Source organism: Rhagoletis pomonella, unplaced genomic scaffold (genome assembly GCF_013731165.1).
Source record: "Rhagoletis pomonella isolate Grant_MI unplaced genomic scaffold, Rhpom_1.0 Rhpom_scaffold_02241, whole genome shotgun sequence".
Lineage (NCBI taxonomy): Eukaryota > Metazoa > Arthropoda > Insecta > Diptera > Tephritidae > Rhagoletis > Rhagoletis pomonella.
Window position 1 is genome coordinate 4014 of NW_023460795.1, and position 20875 is coordinate 24888.

The following is a 20875-nucleotide window of genomic DNA, read 5'->3' on the forward strand; positions in this document are numbered from 1 at the left end:
AAATGTACTTCGAGCAAGTCGTTGCGATTGATAGTTTCAGTTTTGGTAGAATTTTTTTCTCCATACGCTTCACCTGAAAGAAAGTTGACCGGGCAGAAGATTTAGAATTAAACATTTTGAGAGAATCCGTACGAAAGCTTTCATTGTAACCAGTTCGCAGTAACATTACAGAAAACTTTATGGCTAAGTATAAAGTTGATCGGACGTCAAGCAAGCGACAATGAAGGGATAAAGCCAGTAATTATGTACCATAAGCGAAATTTATTGTATGATGTCCTTGTTTGAGGGACGCACTAGACAAGGCCTTAATAGGAGTCAGTGGTGCGCTTCAGACCACCACTACCCTTAAATAAGGCTTAGGAATGCAGACTTCCGGTACGAACCGATCACTTCATATCGGTGCTGGGTGCGAGTACCTAGTTCTCTACCCACTCCCCATCAGGTGCAAATAAGGCAGGCTTAGGTGGTTTTTAGAATTGATAGCTCCGTAAATTTATTCATCGAAGCTTTAATTGTATCGAAGCTGAATGCGAAATTTTCGGATCTAACGGAACTTTTCAAGATTATTTTGGTATTTTCTGGACTTTTGGGGGTTCTTCGTGTTTTACTTTATGGGATATTTCGCGACTTTCCGGGATTATTTCTGGAATTTCAAAAATTTTCGGTAAATTGAGAAGACTTTCGGTATAATTTATGGATTATCGGGATTACCTCTGAATTTTCGAGATATTCGGTACTTATTCAGAACTTCTTCTGGACTTTTCGGGATTCTTTATGTTTTAATTTTCGATATTGCTTCTGGATTTTCGCAACATTTCCGGCAGGTTCTGCAATTCAATTCCGAGTGAATTTCAGTGCCATTCAATTTGAATTCAAAATGAATTTGGTTGAAACTTGCGCGGAGCTTTCGGGACATTTCAAGATTATTACGGTATTATCTACACTTTTCGATGTTTTCGGGGCTATATATTTCAGGGAAATCGGTACTTCTTGGGATTCTGCGTGTTCTACGTTTTGGTCTATTTCGAGACCTTACGGGATTAATTCCGGATTTTCAAGAATTTTATATACTTGGGGGTTATTTCTAGATTTTCGAGCCTTTTATTTTTAGTACTTTTTCTGAACTTCTTTTGAACATTTCAGGATTCTTCGTGTTTTATTTTTTTGCGATTTCTCGAATTTTCCGGGACCGTCGGTTGCTTTTTGGGACTATCTCTGTATTTTGAAATATTTTTTTGGTATTTTGTAAATTTTTGAACCTTTCTGAATAATCTTGGGATTTTTGGAACTCTTCGCGTTTAATTTCTCTGGAATTTTCAAGAATTTTCGGTATTTTGGTGAGACTTTCGGGATTTTCGTGATATTTTCTGGTTTTCCGTATTTTCAGAACTTTTTTAGAACTTCCTATGAACTCCTCGCGATTCTTTGTGTTTTTGCAGAATTTTCTGGGACTCACCGTCGGTTTTAGGTTTTTATTTTAAAACATTTTCAGTATTTTTGGGACTATTCGTGATAATATTGGAATATTTTTCGTGTCTTACCTTTCCGGACTTTTCGGAATTATTTCTGGATTTTAAAGGATTTTCAGTATTTTGGGGAGAACAAAGTTGTTTTTAACTTTTTGGGATTTTCCAGAATTTTTTCGGAACTCCCCGTCGCTTCTCGGGATTATTTCTGTATTCTGTGTTTTACTTTTTTGGACTATTTGGGATTATTTCTCATTTTTCAGGGGTTTTCGGTATTTCGGGGACTTTTCGGCATCTTTCGGACCTTCTTCGCACTACATTTGTAATGCTCCTTTGGTGTTTACTGCAATAAACTATGTTAATGCAATTTCACCCATCACTGTCTCAAAGTTAGGATGACAGTTGGCAGCAACTGTTGTCCTCTCAGGCCCTGAGGCAGCAGATCTGTTAAGATTTGAACTATTTTCCTACAGGGCCAGCGTTTATTTGCGCTGCTGTCTTCCGATTTGTGCTGGTGCTATACCTCCATTGTGACGAGTATTTTTCGTGGGTGGAAAACCGGAGTTTGGGTTCGCACCATCTCACACACGCCAGCCACCAGCCAAACAGCCCACAGCCGCCAGCCATTCTTCGCTGCTCGCCGTTGCTCGTTTGCGTTTTGCATGGCATTCACAATTTGCTTTTGTTTTTCCTTTTTACGTTGCTTTATTAAATGTTTCACTTCACTTTGCCTTGCCGGAAAACTTGCACTACAAATCGAATTAGTTGCGTTCGTTCTATGTACATCAGTTGCAGTCGTTGCATGAATGGATATCAAAGAAAATTCGCAAGCCTTTGCTCTGTGCTGTGTGGCATGCGAAAAAATCACACCGCTGCGCGCATAAATAATGCAATAACACAATAATGGGTAATCATAATTCATTCATTCATTCATTCATAGATGCAGCAAGTAGCTGATTTAATGTGGAAAATTGCATTGCAAATGCAAATGCAAAAAAAAAATATAAAGTGTAAAAGTGAAATTGTATCAGTTACACTCGTGCGGTATGTGGCATCTTTGCCACCGAGGGTTGTATTAGTGTTGTGTTTTTTTTTTTTTGTGACCGCTTGTTTCCAGTTGACGTTTGTGTGATGTGTGGTGTCGAGCGAGTCGAGTCAATTCAAGTCGAGCGGCAACAGCGAGAGTTGTAGCGCTGCACAGATGCAATTTCACTGTCTGGTCGGCCAGCTCTACTTCTTCTCAATTGATTAGTGATAAAGAATTGGTGATAAATATATCTAACAGAAATTAACATTTATGTACAACATAAATTAGCCACGCCTCTAATTTACAATTTTTGTTTGTTTGTTTTCTCTCCTTTCTTGCAGTCGTCGGTGCTTAAACTGTGAAACCAAAAGCGGAAGCGGTGCTCTAAAAAAAGGAAGGCGGCTGCTGTTTGAAAATTATACCTGCAAATTGTAGTAAAAATCGCGTGAAAGCATCCCCTACCACCCTCACAAACACCGCATCGCACCGCACTGCGCCGCAACGCGCATCCCCCGCACACATTAGCGGCGCAGCGCATAGCAGCTGACGACCTTCGTGTTTGCATTTAGTTTGCAACGGCCAGCAAGGGCCAATCAACAGCACTATTGATTGCCCTTCGCATGTGTGTCGTCCAGCAGCTGAGCTCGCCGGTTGTGCCCAACTAAGCGGCACGAGCGACACTAACAAAATCAGCAACGACGAGTAGCTAGCGAATCGTTGCGTCACATGCAACTCTTTCCACATACTTTTGCACTTCCTCAATAGCAAATAGCAATAACTAACACACTATCCATAGTGGAGCAACAGCAATCACAACAAAAATAACAACCATAAGATGTTCAATTTCATGAAAAAGGGCGTATCCTCGGTGAGTGGTGGCAGCAGCGGCGGTGGCGACGAAGAGAAAGAGCGTCGCAAACGTGAGAAGAAATTGCGTAAAGAGGCTAAAAATGCAGGTCTGCTTTCGGGCAGCATGAGCACTGAGGAGCTGCTGCGTCTAGATGAGGTATGTCTGTACCGTGTATCTACTTAGTAAATATGTAATTTCCAACTTTGGAATTATTTCCGTTTTATTTCTCTTTGATGTGACGCCCTTTCGCAGGTACGCCGTTCGCTAAAAATTCGCGGTCGTCGCAAAGAGAAAGAGAAATTGCCTAGCGGCATTACAGCTGATTATAGTGCGGAGTTTTTTGCCCAGCTGGATATCGACCGTGCGGCGTTGAGCGCCGAAGTTAGTGGCGAAGGTGATAGCATTTATGAATTGGATCGTGGCAATGAAGAAATTGTCGCATCTGTGACGACCACTATTGAGAGTCGTTATAATGGCGCTGGTGCGGCTGCTGCAGGTGCTGGAGGAGCTGCTGCGGGTGTATTACATTCCTTGCTGTCGGCGACGGGCAGCACAGCGAGTGGGAACGGAAAGGTAAATATAATAAGAGTCGAGTACTGATGAAGTGATTTAGCGGAAGATTTTGTGCTCTATCTAACTACACTCGTTTTGATTGCGATTTATTTGAAGAGATTAAGCAAATCTGTCTTATGTATCCTAGCTAGAAATATTGACAGTGTGTTTACGGCTTTTCTGGAAGCAGGCCTTTGAGCGATTTAGTACTAAGCCGACTTAGTATTGACAGACACTTTGTCCACAGTAGGATGAATGACTCGGTTTTTCCAAACCGGTTTCCACCGTTTTTTTATGTCTATAGGCGGTGTTTTTGAAATATTGATTTTTGAAACCCGAATAAACCGGATTTTTTTTTATCGAACAAACCGGTTTTTTTATTTCATACAAAGCTTGACTTCTGAATAAAATTTTTGATTTTTTTCGAAGTTTTCGAGGCTTTCCGGTATAAGGCAAACCCCTAAATTGAGAGATCTACACTTTAACTCCAGCTCCGAAGAAGGACACTCGGAGGTTTGCCTTTTTTGATGTTTCTGGCACCTGAAATTTAACTATGGATCTCCCGAGTACCAGCAGGTACATCTAAGCACTCTGATACTTCGGCATATCCGAAAAGTGAGAAAAAATGCAATAAAGTATATAAGAAATGTTAAAATAAGACCAAACGTGCATTTTTCACTTATTTTTATTTGTTTAATTTTTGATCTAAAAAAACTGTGAACATGTTTTACTTTGCTCTTTTCTAAATAAAAGCTATCTTTAATGTTAATAGCTTTATTGTAATTTTTGGTCATGACTTCATACCAACATAAGCATTTTCGATGCATGAAATCTTTTTGAAATAAAACCGGTTTGTTCCGTTTTTTCTGATTTCAAAAAAAAGAAACGTTTTTTTTCAATTTACAATATTTCGAATAACACGAAAGCCGGTTTTAGAAAAAAGGCGAATAATCGAACACCCTAATCCACAGTTAGACTCGCCTTAAACGGCATTCATCAATAGTTAATCATCACATTCATCAACCATCGTCTCGTGAATACTGTCCTCGGAGATTAAGGTTAGGGCAGTGACAGGGGTAGTATTCCACATTCTCAGTTTCTTCCTTGTCGCTGCAGTTTTGGCGGAAGTCTTTGGCTGTCAGGCCCATCCATCAAGCCTTGACGCGTTATAATACCGGTCACTTGGCTTAGTAGGGGCCTTCTAATCAAATGAGTGCGTCGGATCTAATCTTGTCCAAGCTGTGCCAGTCGTTCCACACGTGGATTCTTCCGACGATCCTTTATTTGCCTTCTCGACGCAGTTTGTTCTAAGCCATGTCTTACTGGCGAATGGCGGTATGCCAGCATCGTGAGAAGAGTTGGCGTCAGCTAACTCGTTGAGCACTTTTCTACATTATATCGCAATTTTTGACGAAGTTGCACAGCAATAAAGTGACTTAAAAGCTGCAGTACTATCGGACTATATTGTTCCTGAAGATAGATTGAGAGAAGATTCGATAAGCCAAAGTGCAGCCCCTTTTATGGCCGCGAGTTAAGCTTAGAATACACTGCAGTAGCCTAAAACAGGGATCTGGTGACAGAGGTCCTTCGAGTTTATCGCACTCTTTGATTCATTTCAGAGCCATTCGTTTAAACGGTTGTAGGGTTATCCTGGAAGCCCCAGGCCAAATCGAATCCCTATCCTCCCTCGAATGGATACGAGTGGAGAACTTGCTCTCGAGCTAGATAGGCGGTGTAGTGCAGTCTAAAAGTATCGGTGTAGTTGGTAAGAACGATGGTGTGGTCGAATCTGGTGTCTTACCATTTTGACGTTGCACTTAATCTTACTGCATTCGAGCTTCTCAAAAAGGTCTACGGGTATAATGTTTAGTAGTGCTTCCAGGGCTTTAGTAGCCGAGGATGGCAGCGCTCCTGTGTTAAGCATGCAAGCTGCCCTTTGAAGCTTAGTGAGTTTGGAATTAGCGAACGGATTATCCAGTGATGTCCACCAGTCTGTGACGCCGTAGAACGTACGACTGCTGTATAAATCCAGTGCACAATATGGGGTTTAAGACCCCATTTCTTACTTAGAGTCGTTTAACAGACAGTTCACTCAGTACTTGTGGGTATTTAGCAGTTACAGTTAGGGCAAGATTGTAGGGTGTTTTACCATTAGATTGTAAGGAGTGGCGAGAGTACGCCTGCTTCGGGAGTATCTCTTGTTGTATATCTTGTGATATAAGCCCACCCCATCTCCAAATGAATAGTTATCCGGCTGAGTAGAATACGGACAAACTTCACCAGAAATGGATCCTGCCTGATTTGCAGCAGCGCATCTGGGATCGTTTCTGGGAGGACTTCACTAAAAGCTTCTAATCTAGCAAAGTACCTAATGTTACTTCCTTGGATGCCAAGGATTTCTCGATATTGAAAACCATTTTGTGGTGTGGGGTTCACATATTTGCCTGTATAATAGGCGCGCTGGCAATCAGATTGCTTCATAGGATTCATCTTTAGCTGAATAAATTAGTCTAGTACACTTTCGAGGTCTTTCAGAAGGAAAGAAGAAAGGCTGATCGGTCTAAAATCGTTAGGCTTCACATGAGGGTAATTGGCCTGCCTTTGGTATGAAGACGACCTTCGCCAATATCCATGCTTTTGATATTTACCCTAAGGTTGGACATAATATGTCAAATGCTTCTTGCAGCTCCGCTGGGAAGATGCCATCCAAGCCGGGGGATTAAAAAGGCTTAAGGGAACTTCTAGCCCTTTTAAAATTCCTGTGGGTTATGATAGCCTCAGCAAGGACCGAGTGAGAGCAATACAGCCAGCGAAGTGAGTATCTACAAGCAACTTCTAGCATTTCGTCTCGAGATGAAGTCCACTCGCCGTTAGGCAACTGGATGTAACTGGCAGAAAAATTACCCTTTGATAAGACCTTCCGTAATTAATTATAGAAATTTCCATAAGGTCCTCTAAGCCCTTTTCATAGCTCGCTTGAAATTTCTTAAGGCTTCCTTGTAGGTGTGCCACGATCCGTCCCTTTTCGCCTTATTAAAGAGCTTCCAGCTTTCATGCCTTAGGGTGGCGATCATCGGAAAGGAACCACCATCTATCCTATAATAAATATTTATTCTCAAGGAAGCTCTTTCTTATTGATCATTGCTGTTAAGTACGTTGGAGGATGTCAAGCTACGGATTGTGGTTGGAGGTGATAATCTTTCCCCAAGGTGTATAAGTCTAATAATACTACTTATAATTGCAGTTCGTCTCCTCAGAAAGTTACATTTTACAAAAGTGGTACCTAAGCTGGCAGTGCGTTATCAGTCATCTAGAGATAGTTCTTTGATACTCCCGCCTAATATCAAGCAATCGTTCAGAGATTATACGAGCGTGACATATAAACCGCTTGGATCGCCTTTTATCTTTTGACATACACCAGTAGACTAAAACCTGAAAGTTTTCTCATCTATGTATCCCTTGCATAGGCGTCAGGAAGGCTAAGGTCCGTACGGGCTGCGTCGATCCGCGCAATTTGCGAGAGTATTAGCCCCTTCGTTGCTAAAGCCCTTGGGATCCTTCGCTGATCATTGTTTTTACCGCTTTACAAAAGCTTTTATTATGAATTATAACCTAGTAGGACTTAATAAAGGATAACATCGGTAATTTCAGGAGTTGAAAATCTCTTCCGAAAAGCCTTCCTGAGCGTCATGAGGCCTTCTACTTTACATTGCTTTCTACTTTATTTTTTTTGTAAGGAGTGGCACAAATTGAAGGGCTTCTGCTTTCGCTACCCATAGCTCTTTTAAAGTTATTTCTTTAATTCATAAAATCCATACTTATTTAAAGTAAATAAAAATTAATTTATAACGCTGAATAATATAGTCTTATACATTCGAATAAATCAAAAATAGGAAAATCCCTTTTAGAAGCCATGCAAGGACGCAATTTTTCAGCCCTTTTTGGGAAGGTCTTTTAGAATAGCTTCACCTACCTAAATTATCATCTGGGCTATGCTTGTTAATTAGACAATAGAATCTTTTATGAATAGTTTTAACTTTCTTTTCTTTTCTTTTAATAATAGTTTAGTTTTTGTGCGGTCAGGTTGGGTAGTCTCAGTGCATTTCAACAGGCCTCTTTCTCTATGCGTAAGACTAAAGGGGTTTATGGGATAATTCCAAGCGCCTCTGTTCCCGTTGTAAACACTTAACCTCGAGGAAAATTGGCAGGGTGTGTCTTCTAATAAGCATTTCTTTGGACATTGCTTTTGAATTTGACCGAAAACGAGACACTTTTCAGGTTGAAAAATAATTAATTTTCGTCTTTATATTTCAGAATAGAAGGTAATATTAAAATCATCTCCAGATATTCACTTGCGATTAGTTTAGTTTGGCGTATACCACAGCATACTTTGCAAAGCTTCCAAAACATTTCATCTATGTATAATGCATTTATTTCTCTCTACCTCAAAACGAAATTCAAACTAACCACATTTGTATGTTCTTCCATTACAGCATCGTTCACTGCCTCCCGTACCGCCTAAACCTCCAAAACGTGGCATACTGAAGGGCTCACGCAGCAACATATCCAACGTACACGAAGAGATAACGATCGCATCGCCCGAGGCACAACTGCTTGTAATGCGCAACACAATGCAAAATGAATTGCCCTTCGAAGGTAGTCGCAGCAATAGCATTAGTGGTGCTGCTACCGGACGCAGTAGCATGGGTGGTGTTGTCGGTGGCGCCGGTAGTGCAGGCGGCGTTAATCCACACACCAGCGGCGGCACCGCCTTCACCTCCGTCGAGAGTCTGCGCAGCGACGAAGGTGGCAACGTGGGCATACAACGCGCCATGACCCTACCCACAACAGCGCGCTATGCACCACAACTGCCACAGCATCATAGTGGCAATCTGCGTGTTATGACCTCGCCATCACCCAGCGCAGACAGTCTCACAGATACGACAAATTCTTCCTTTGCCACGCCACCATTTTCGCTGAGTCCTATTGGCGAATCGCAAGGCATCGATCGGTGGTCGCGTGTACACGCATTCGAGGATGTGCAATTGCCATTGCCACCGATTAAGTTGGTGCAACTGCCGCCGGCGCGTGAGCTCGTTATTAGGCGCCAGAAGTCGCCACGCAATGATTTTGGGTTTAGTTTACGCAAAGCGATTTGTTTGGATCGCGCCGAATCGCTGACCGCACCCACATTCAAGCCGGTCATATTCGCTGAGCCGGGTGCGGGTGGTGGTGCGACTGGACTGCTGCCTGGCGATCGTTTGCTCAAAGTGAACGGTACGCCGGTGAGTGAGTTGTCGCGTGAGGTGATCATCGAGATGATACGCAACAGCGGCGATTCGGTTACTGTGGAGGTGAGTGGGTTTGGAAAATTACAAAAAAAAAAACATATTTCTTAAACTTGTTTTATTTTTCGGGGCAGGTACAACCTGTTTCGGAGCTGGTGGAGCTGAGTAAGCGCTGCATGCCGCCTCAAGGTATAGGCGTTGCTGCTGCAGACGATGAGGTGGATCGCGCGGCGAGAAATGCGAATTGCAATACGTTGAAGAGAAGCGCCAGCAAGCGTTTTAAGCAGCAGGTGAGTTTAGTTGAAAGTGTTTTGCTATCTTTAAGGGTTAATGTTGATGGAGCGATTTCTGAAGAACGACGCTTAGTTATCTATTCTTACAAAAATAATTTATAAATACGGGTAGACTGGTTTTTAATCAGGTGAAGTTGTTGCTTAATCCTACAATCGCTGTCGTCAAGTTTAATTAACGCTAGGTGCGTGAAACGTGCTGCTTCGTTGTGGTCGGACCAAAGGCAAAGGTCGTGGGGGGAACCTTCACATGCAGCATATACTGTGGGGTCTAGCATGGGTAAAAAGGAGTTTAACCTGCTGCAGTAATCAGACCGTAATTGTGCCAGAGCAGCGTGGATCCTAAGGCAGCTGAAGGTGTTCTTCTGCAACTGATGGTGATTGAATTCCGATGATGACATTCACAGGGTCGGAGGTAGTGAAGGTGGCCGAATGTTAATTGGTTTGTGGTGCCAGAATTATTATCATATGCACATTTTCTTGCAGATATGTATGTATGTAAATGAATGAAGGTGTAGCATACCTCTAGGCACCAGGTGTTGTAAGTCGCTTAAACAGTGGTAAAATGGTCGCCGAAAATTTCGTGGGGGCGAGTGAGGGGGAGGAAAGGCCTCTCGCGTTGATGAAGTCAAATCATCGGAGAGCGCTTTACTTTGGATCCCAATATCGAGCAATAATTAGCGTATGAGATTGTGGAAACTGCTTCAAGGGGCTGGGTAGGGGAACTTCGATATATAGATATTAAAGGGAATCGGGGAAACCACCACACCCTGTTTAAATTTTCTAGGTTTCGAGGTTTGATTTCGAAATGTTGCTGACTACTGAAGTCCACCTTTTTATTGCCTGCGGGAGAGAGATGCAGACGGTGTCAAACGCTTTTGACTGATCCAACGCCATTTGGACGAGACACCTGGTAGTTTGTGATGTTAAGCGTCAGCTAACTTCCGCGAAGCCGTGACAATCAGCTTTGTTGAAGTTGATATACATATGTATAGCGCGATGATCCTTGGTAGCAAAGTCAGCTGGTTTATGAGGAAATAATACTATGGCTAGAAGATCGATGCTAACGACAGCGTCCAATACGCCAGTTGCGAGCTTCTGCAATTACCCATAACACAAAATATCGTCTAGCGCGTCCAGGTCACTCACTACCATGTCGATTTCAGCGCTGAGGAGAGCACGTACATACATTTATCCTGCCGGTAAGCAGATGACAGGGCTGTGAAACCACTGAATATTTCGGACTCGACTTTACCTGACCGGACATCCTAGTAGATATGGCATCCCTGCGGTCTATGTCGTTCGGTACTGTAAGATATAGAGTGCAGTGTACGTTAGGCAACTACCATTATCTCGCTTGTGATCTTATTAGAGCATATTGTATTCTGTGCAACTAAACAAAGTTGAGTAGCTGTGCAAATTCGTCTCTTTGGTTAGCTCCGTTGAGACGGGAAGGCTGCTTGGGTGCTAAGAGGGCACTGCGCGGGGTTCATTGTAGAAGCTGTGATTACCGTTTGACTTGAGTAACATGGGATCACAAAGCGTGTGTGACCTAAAGGCTGTACACGACTTGAGGTAGTTCCATCCCTACTTGTATTACGCTTAAACGAAGTGGAGTTCGGTTGGAGTGTACTCTCACAAACACAGCATAAGGTGTGTTGCTCCTGGGACGAACAACGGTTGAAGTTTGCGACGGCTTAAACAGGGCTCGAATTGTAACATCCGTTCACGGATCGAAATCTAGGTACTGAAAGTGCTAACATTAATAGAAGATATGTGCGGAAAGTTGACATTTTAAATAAATGCCACTTTCACTACTTGTCTTACTTATTTCCAGAAAAGTCCTTCAATGTTTTGAATGGTATTGTATTCTTAGAAGGTGCTTTTTTAAAAGAGTTCCTTGTGTGGCCAACCCGCCTATTAATTTTTTGAAAGGCTATCTAAGCGAATATTCTTCGTAAACGCAATGAGAAATAGCGAGAAACTAATTTATAGAGCTCAGATTATATCCACTATGCTAAGCTATTGCACACTCTTAACGAATGAAAATGTACCTTTTTTCTTCTAATCACTACTTGTTGACTCTCAAATCGCAATTTCTTAACCAACGTATAAATACTTCCAAGCCTGAGTAAACCAGAATGTGTATGCATAAAGACACATGTGTATGCTTGCATAAATTCTCGCAACAAATATGCCATGACATTTTTAAAGGTGTCATAAAATATGTTGTATAATTTGGCTAATGCGTTGCAAGTATGCGATATACGAGTATTAACATGAAATACACCGCAGGAGTTCGCACGCATGCATTAACCGTATATTGTGGCACATAAATTAGTCGAATGACTGCTGACAGTTGCAACAACAACAACAACAACAGAAACATAAACTATCAAGCGGAGCTGGTACACACCTCATAACAGCTGACAATTTAACGTCTAAAAACGAAATATTTCTAACTACATATGGAATAGTAAAAGAAGAAAAAAGAAGAATAGTTAAGAGACGATGAAAAATTACGTTAAATAACTTTGGCTTTAAAGCCATTTAAGAATTAAGCGTGAACAAATATTTGCACAGTGGAAGAAAACGGGTTGCAATGTCTGATGTCTGATAAAGGGTGGTGAAAAAAAATTTAATAAAACATTTAAATGAACGTCGGAGACTCCGAAATGATCTGATTTGAATTTAAAACACAGATTGCTTTGCCTAGGATTTAATGCATATTACATATCGACGGCTGAGTAGAAGATCGACCTATCTCAGCAGCCGGTGCGAAAGCTCCCTATCTCAAAAAAACTTTTCAAGAACGCCCTATTTCCGAATTCAGTCCGAAAATGGCCTATCTCAACATATTTTCAATATATTTTCAGTTGAGACAGTCCTTTTTTGAACCAAATTCTGAGATAGGGCGTTCTTCAAACAAATTATGAAGTAGGGCATTGTTGAAAAGTTTTCTGAGACAGAGCCGGCTGCTTAGATAGGCTCGATATATACAAACAATCATGTTTACATATTTGTGCATGCACTAGTTATCGATTAATTTATAGAACTATTTATCGATATATTTGCCCATGGGTAAATAGTTTGTCGCTATATTTATCGACTCTGTTATCGGAAACGTAGCTACTATATTATAAAATTTTCATATCGTACTTCTTTTCGATACAGTAAACTTTATTATTATCCAAATATTTATCGATGGGTTTATCGGAATGTTCATCCATTAACTTTTCCATAATACATCGTTACACTTAACTTAATAAAACTCTCGATACTTTTATCTATATTTTTATCGACGTTGCTATCGATATCGTAACTAATATATTCATCATATTTGATAACTTTCGATAAATTAAACGATATTTTTATCGAAATATTTATCGGAATGATTGGCGTTGTAAGCCAATGTAATAATATAGTATTAAACTTATATTAATATAGGTCCCTAGATCCCTATGACATTTTTAATGATGCGTTATTTTAATCAGGTACGACCTTACCGCCTCAGCCTTCGTAACTTATATAAATGGAATGTCTAGAATCTATTCAAATAGCCTATAAAACGATTCCGAGATATCGTCATCGTCGACAAGGCCCGCAGGGACCTCTTAGAGATCTTTATGTAATTTAGTAGTACATTGATATATACAATGATGTTATAAATTTATCGATACCCCTAATGATATTTTGATCAAAATAACTATCAATAAATATGTATAAAAAATAGTTATCAGTAAATTTATAGACATAATTATCGATAAACTTATCGAAATATTTATCGATGTAATTGGCTATGTAAGCATCATTATTAACTCATACTCGGTACTTCTATCGCTATCTTGATCGGTATTGTTATCGATACCATCACTAATGTATTAATCAATTTTGATATGGCACTTAGTTTCGTTAAATTAAATGATATTTTTGACGATAAATCAGAAATATCATTACTTGTATATTCAAATATAATTAAAGTTACGATTGAATCACCCTGTTCGCTTATGCATTTGCATAGATCACATTAAGTACTTACATAAAAAAGGTGTTAGAGGCAAAAGTTTCAAGCAAAAATAAGCAAAAAATCCATCCAATAACCAATAAATGTTTACTTATTAGACTTAGGTGTGGTCGAGCGGGCGGAGTAGGTGGTGGGATGTACATACATACTACATATGTATGTATATATGCACACATTTGCGACACAGCAGTGTATAGACGTTTGTCACAGTGCGCGTTTAATTTTTTGCTTCAAAGAGGTGCAAAGAAGTAGAAAATGATTGATCAGAAATTCAATTTGACTTTTAGAAGTACAAAAAAACACCACAACGATAATTGCATTAATTGCGCATGCGCGAATATCAATTGTAGGTATTGTGCAAAAATGTTAACCAATCCCCAAAAAAGATGGAAAACAAAATTCTCACCCGATTTGCTGCCTTCATTACTGCCTTCATTGCAATTACTCATTTTTCTTTCGACAGCATTGATGAGTTTATCACATTTCGACATTGTTCTGCTCATCAGCATATAAATAAATAAGTCATTGTGTGTAAAAAAGAAAACTAAAAAAAATTTGCCTGCAATGCCAAGCCTTTGAAATTCCATAGCAAAATTGTTAATATTTTCTTTTTTCATTTCACTTTTTGGGAAGCATTAAGAGATGGAATTTGTACCTGCTACCTACATATTTTTATGAAACATCTGAGAAATATACCAAGTAGGATTAAAGTTTTCATCGCTTGCTTTTTGACTGGACAAGAATGGTAATTTTTTTTTAACTCATTCTCATTATAACGTTATAATAATTTGTCGATTACGATATAATCGCAAATAGGGATTGGTCAAATGCCACTATCCAATCAGGCAAGTCTGCGTTTTTGTTTTTAGATATTCTCGGCAACCTCTAAGGTTCATAAAATGGTCTGGTTGCAGAGCCACGCCAACCTAGGTTAGGTGGGGTTAGAAAGGCACGTAAAAATGATGACTCATACTCCTACTTGGATGCAGACTTGCCGCTTGTGAATACCCTCTATAAGTGCCAGGAGGAGGTACATCCTTCTAATGGAATTTATTCCATATTATCAGTTTGGTGTTTGTTAAACCATTTATTATCTCGGATGAAGCTGTGGAGCTCCGATATTTACACCCTCGCTATCTTCCCAAACTAATGAGAAAGCGTGACGCCTTGTTTGTGGAACCGGGAATTAAAATGGACGTGGTGAATCGATTCCTCTTCCTCCACCCGACAACGTCTGCAGTGGTGCTATAGCACGATGGCCTGTGATGACGCCGGTAACAGCCCTTACTGCAGACCCCCTTAGTGTCAATAACTCTACAGTACGACTCTTGTTGAGTCTCAATCAAAGGTAATTTGTTACATCTTTCTTCATTCTTTCTTAGCAGAAAAGAAATCGGTGGTGGCAGAGAGTTATCCGCTTCGCTAATATGCATTTATGAGCCTTGTCTAGCCATCTCATCGGCTATTTCGTTTTCGTCAGAGAGGTTTCGACGTGGGTCAGCGAAGCCAACGATGCACGACGTTTCGGAACTACTCTCGACTTAACAACCTTAGAATCTAATGTTTTCAATGCCGCCTGGCTGTAAACGAATATAGTGACGTTACCTGACGAGACACTTATTATCCCGTATACGATGAACCGCCATATCTATGGCCAAGACATCCGCCTGAAAGACGCTGCAGTAGGTAGGCGATATGATTACCTTATCTGAAGGTACAGACCCGAACCGATTATCCTTTTTAATCTTTGACCCATCGGAGTAGATGAAAACACCATCATTTACCGACAGTAGGCCGCTTTTCTGATCCTCCCTAGTTTGAAATGAATGAAAATCTTAAGACTTAATAAAATCCTAGGATGGCATGAGGTAATGGACGTGCTTCCCCAATTTTGTTCACTTAGCCTCTGCGTATTTTTACAGTTTGCGCCTGATAGGAATACTTGCGGTGGCTTCAAGTAAAATTTCATGTTTTTTGCTGTTTTCTTTACGTGAGTCTGGAGTCAAGGATAATAATACCTAAGTATTTCGCCTCGGAGGCAAGCTTCAGGCAAATTCCTCGAGAACAATACAAGTTCAGTTTAAAAAGGGCTAAGTTCTAGCCCATTTTGTTTTGTCTAGTCGGAAACACTGCCCAATGCCGTTCATATCAGCTCACTAATTGTTGGCAAGGGATGATATAAGTCCCATCCCTGCGGACTTCCTTTTCTTGTTCTTATAATCGCGGGCCCTGTGCTTACAGTTGAGTTGATTACTGTGCTTTTCAGCACCGAGTCGAACCACGCAAGGACCTTACCAATTGCTTCCGTTTTGACGTTGGCATAAAGCGCCCTCAACATCTAAGAAGCTGGATAAGGTATATTCCCTCTATTCCAGTGACCTTTCAATGGTACCGAACACTTCGTGGAGAGCACTATCGAATGATTTGCCCTTACGATAGGCATGAATAGGTCAACAAGTCTATTTAGTGTCTTCAGTATGAACGATGATAGACTTATTGGTCTAAAATCCTTTATGGAGGAGTGGTTTAACTTCCTTGCTTTTGGAATAAATATCACCCACACCTCCGTGCAAGCTTTGGGTAGGTACCCGTCTGCCAAGCATCTTTTAAACTTGCTCATGGGGTACCATACTTTCACAGGAGTGTTGTAACAAGATTGGCACTACCCTATTTGGTCCTGAGGACTTGTGGGTATCAAACGAGTGGATAGTCCATGTTACCTTCTCCTTATCTACTATCTCCCGATCGACGAGCTGGAATAAATGCAGGAAAGTTAACTGAAAGATCCGTGCAACCTGAGAAGTGTGTTTCCATCAATATTTCCCAAGACTACTGGCTGGAGTAGGTTCATGAGCCTTCTGGCCTCCTGATGCTTCCTATTGTTTCTAATTTGTTGACTTCTGTCGGGAATCTTTCTTCGCTGCTCTTATTTGACTTTTGTATTCGTTAAAACTTTTCCCATAATTTTTCAAATCCTCCTGTTGAAGAGTTTTGTAGCCAACAATTTACGCTGTTCTAGCTCAGCATTCCACCAGACTGCTTTCGGCTTAGTAGGTACGTGGCCTAGCTACAGGACAGGATAGCCCGTATTTCACATTTAGTATCCTAGCCAGCCGGTTAACGGATCGGTCAATGTTGGAAGTCCAACGTCTAATTTCAACTTTGGTCGATTCTAGAATGTTCTATTCTAGCAAAACTTTCCCAATTCGTATTCCCCTACTTTCTCTACGGTGAAGGTACAATAAGCATCTACGTCTTGAGTGCCTGGAAAATCATTGTGCTTTTTCTGACCTACCATAATTCGATTCCTTTCCATACATACATACATACATATGTTTGTTAATTTTTAAATATTATATTTGTTTTTTTTTTGTATGTTATTTTATTAGATATTCCTTAATTTAGTTTTGGTTAATTTGGTTTAATTCAATGTAATACATACATACACATATATTCAAAAATTTTTTTCTTCTTTTTTCACCAACTGTTCGTCGCGCTTCACTCGCGATATGGCAACGACGACGGCGACAGCAAAGAGTCACTACGGGCTGTAATACTCCAACGCAAACATATTTCGCTCTGTACTCAACTGCAAAATTGTTGCTACATTGTTAAATTACATCGTTGTTTTTGTTGTTGTTGTTGTCGTTGTCGTGTTGTGCCGTTTCCTACGCATTGCGTGCCGGTTATGCGCAATAATCGCAACAATACTACGAGTACTAATTGAAACAACGTCTCTATACATACTAGGAATGTTAATTTCGGAATCCCGGCATCCCGTGATCCCGGACTTTTTAAGGTCCCAAAAATTCCGGGATTCTTGGCAAATAATCCCGAGTTTTTCGGGATTTGTAATTTGCACTGATGGCAATAATAGAAACTCCTTTTCTTGACCAGCTTTGGCTATATTTCTTTTTTTATTTAATAATTAATATTTTTTTATAAATGTCTAGCTCATTATACATATAACATTGCGCGATAGTAAATTTTAAACACACATCACACACACAATCAATATATTCGCGAAACCATAGGCTAAATATAGTGAAGTTGTGTTTTTAGTTTTTCACTCTGACGTCAGTAATTCAAAAATGAGTTTAAAAAATTCAGAGAAATTGGCGTAGAGAAGAAGTATGGGTCTCAAATTAAAGAGGAAATCCTGTAGAATTTAAACAGATTCAAGTTTTTAGTGCAGAAGGACTGGTAAGTATTGAAAATGTCCTTTTAAAACTTAATCCTTGAAATTTCGCAATATTTGTTTTTGAAAAAATTATATGTTAAGGACTTATATAAAGTCGATAACATCGTCGAATTTGGTCCCTCTAACTTTATCAGCTTAAAAAATTACCTATTCGTCCTCGTGAATGCACAAAATCTTAATTTTTTTAAATTCTAAAGAAATTTCCTCTTGCATTTGGTACCCATATTTTTATTCTATATTGCATTGAATTTTTTAAATAATTTTTGGAATCAATCATATGCTTTGAAATTACAAAGTCCTTTAAAATAAATCCTCACTTCAGAGAGAAAAAATAAAAACGTCACTTTAAATAAAAAGGAGGTTTCAAACCCATTTATATATTGTTTGTTTTGTGGTAGAAACTATTTTTTCGATTTAAGTTGTTAAAAAGTAATGAATATCTAAATCGCGGGACATCCCGAAAATCCCGGCATCGGAAAAAGCTGAAAAATTAACATCCCTAATACATACCTATTCCAAGTTGTTATTGCTTTTATCGTTGTTGCCGTTCCTGTTGCAGTCAGAATGTTCTACGCATACAAAAAAAAGACCCTTGCAACTCTCAGCTTTTTATTAACTACATAGCTGCATTAGTGCATGTGTACATACATATACGAATATATCGTGTATATTATATTCACTATTGTGTTGACACGATTTTGGAGAGTTGTGCGTCTCTCATTAATACACTCTCATCCTAAAGCTCGGAACACTTTGACGACTGCAACTTCACGACGTAACGACAGCGACATCATTTTGTCGACAAATGTCGCCTTGAAGCCAGCTTCTTAAACATTTTGAAGACCTCAGCGACATAGCAAACAGCTGATTTTAAAGTTTGACATTTTGGTATATTTATTTCACAAATTGTGTATTTTTATTTAAGTAAATAAGAAAAACATGAACAATCAAGAATATGTGATTAATTTTGCGACAATTTAATTTTGCAGCACTACATCTACTCATTGTCGCCGGCAAAATTAGAAATAGATTTAATTTGGCGACGTCGACAATTGCAGTCCTGCAGCCAAGATGTCGTGCTGTCGTCAAAATAATTGTGTCCGTAAGAACGTGTGTATTTAAAATTTAACAGATGCTGCTTGTCGCTGCTGTCGTCAAAGTGTTCCGAGCTTAATGCATAGACAATACTCCACCAACGGCTGACGATCGCGCCAACTCTCATGCCCATGTAAAGTTAGTATCTTTTTTTTGTCTGTATTAGTGTGGAGCGAAACCACTACCACCAACACAGCCGGTATGCCATCAGCACCAGTCGCAACTCTGCCCCATACATCAACTGGGAGCACAAGCTTACCTCTGCCGTTTAGTTTGTTTGTTAACTTTGTTATGTGCGGTCGTGTTGCATTCGATCGCTTGTCTTCGATCGCCTTTTGTGTACCGATATTCAAGTTTGTTTTGAAGTAACTTCTTCATTTTACATGACTTCTATGAATTTAACTGCATTTGAACTTTAAGGGGCGTGTGCATTTGTCTGGCTCGTCATTTCCGTGTTGTATTGTTGGTTTCTCTTTTTTAATCATTTTTTCCATTAAATTGTTCTTTAACAAAGCTGTGGTATATTACTTACATTTTTAGTGTTTTTGTTTTGTTTTAAACCATCAAAGTGTAATTAGCGTCGTTGTCGTTCAGTGTTTGCATTCTTCCTTCTGGCCTGCTTTGTTCTTACAAAGTCTGTGCGATGGTTCTAATTGATGCATTATTGACATTTATCGTCTGTGTTGTTTTGTTGTTGGCTTAGAACTATTTGCGGTTGTTTTTGTAATTTATGTGCCTTGAAGATTACAATTCAAGCGTTTGAAGACGCGACTTTGAAGAAAAGTGAAACTATTTTTGCCATTGAACTTTTTTTTGTAGATATTTGTTTTAGTGATTTTCGAACTAAAGGAAATAAAAACTGAGCCGAAATTCTTAAATGCTTTGCGGTAATTTAAAGTGCCTTCATTCATTATACATAGTTCATACAGAAGAAAGCCTAAAAACACAGAAAATAAAAAAATACAGAACGAAAAGCTATTTTTAAAACTAAAAATATTACAATTAAAAACAGACCATAAAAAAAGAACTTAACTAAACAAATAAAACAAAACAAGCAGAATAAAATTCAATGAAAGAAAATAAATTTAACAAAAAAAAATAAATGAAATAAAACAGAAAGAATTTATAAAACCAAAAATTTTCAAATTACAACTAAACCACAAAAATTAAACCCAAATCCAATAAAATGAAAACAACAGAAAATAACAGATAAAAGATCACACAAATTAAAAAAAGAACTGCAGGAAAAATAGAACCGAAAAAAGATCATAAAAATTAAAAAACTTACAGGACATAAAAAAAATGTAGAACGAAAAACAAATTTTTAAAACTAAAAATATTAAAATTGAAAACAAAAAGTGTTAAGACATCACAAAAATTAAAAATCACCAAAAATAAAAAAAAATCGCCAAAAATAAAAAATCACAGAAAATATACCCTACAAAATAAAAAAAAATCACGCAGAGTAAAATATTACAATATCTAAGGAAATAAAAAATTGTAGAAAATAAAAAACAAAAAATAAAAATCACAAATAAAAAGAAAACATTGCAGAAAATAAAATTAATCTCAAAAAAGTTATAAAGAAATCGGAAGAAATTAAAGAAATAAATAGTTGAAATTATAAAAATAAGAAAGAAAATGAATACAGCTCACAATGAAAAGAATAAACAGATAGAAAAAAAAATAATAACAAATTAAGGAATATAAAATAAATTATAAATATTAGAAAAAATGAGTAAATCAAAATAAATAATAAATAATAGAAAAATAAATAAAACATAATAAATAATAGAACAAGAAAAAAAATATACATCATTCATAAAAAAATAAAAGTATTAATAATAACAAAAAAAAAGAAAAAATAATAACGTTTTTTTGATTCTGTATAATAAAAAATTTGCTGGTAAGGACCTTTGTGAATTAAGGTAACGATACATACATATATATGTATATCACAAACACTAAAAACAAGGTAAAAAAAGCAAATAACAGTATAAACATAATCATTCTAATTAATAATAATAACACCAATACACAAAAAATGTTCCGAGTGCGAAGACTGCCGCATGGTAGGTTGTT

General features: G+C 38.7%; 1 protein-coding gene across 1 annotated transcript; it reads left to right on the forward strand.

Annotated features, from left to right (window-relative positions):
* Positions 1 to 2832: 2832 nt before the first annotated feature.
* Positions 2833 to 15458, forward strand: LOC118753233. The gene is made up of 5 exons (XM_036488109.1): positions 2833 to 3499; positions 3596 to 3916; positions 8389 to 9249; positions 9318 to 9473; positions 15420 to 15458. The coding sequence occupies exons 1-5, from the start codon at positions 3329 to 3331 to the stop codon at positions 15456 to 15458; spliced, it is 1548 nt and encodes a 515-aa protein (XP_036344002.1). The 5' UTR covers positions 2833 to 3328.
* The last annotated feature ends 5417 nt before the right edge of the window (positions 15459 to 20875 follow it).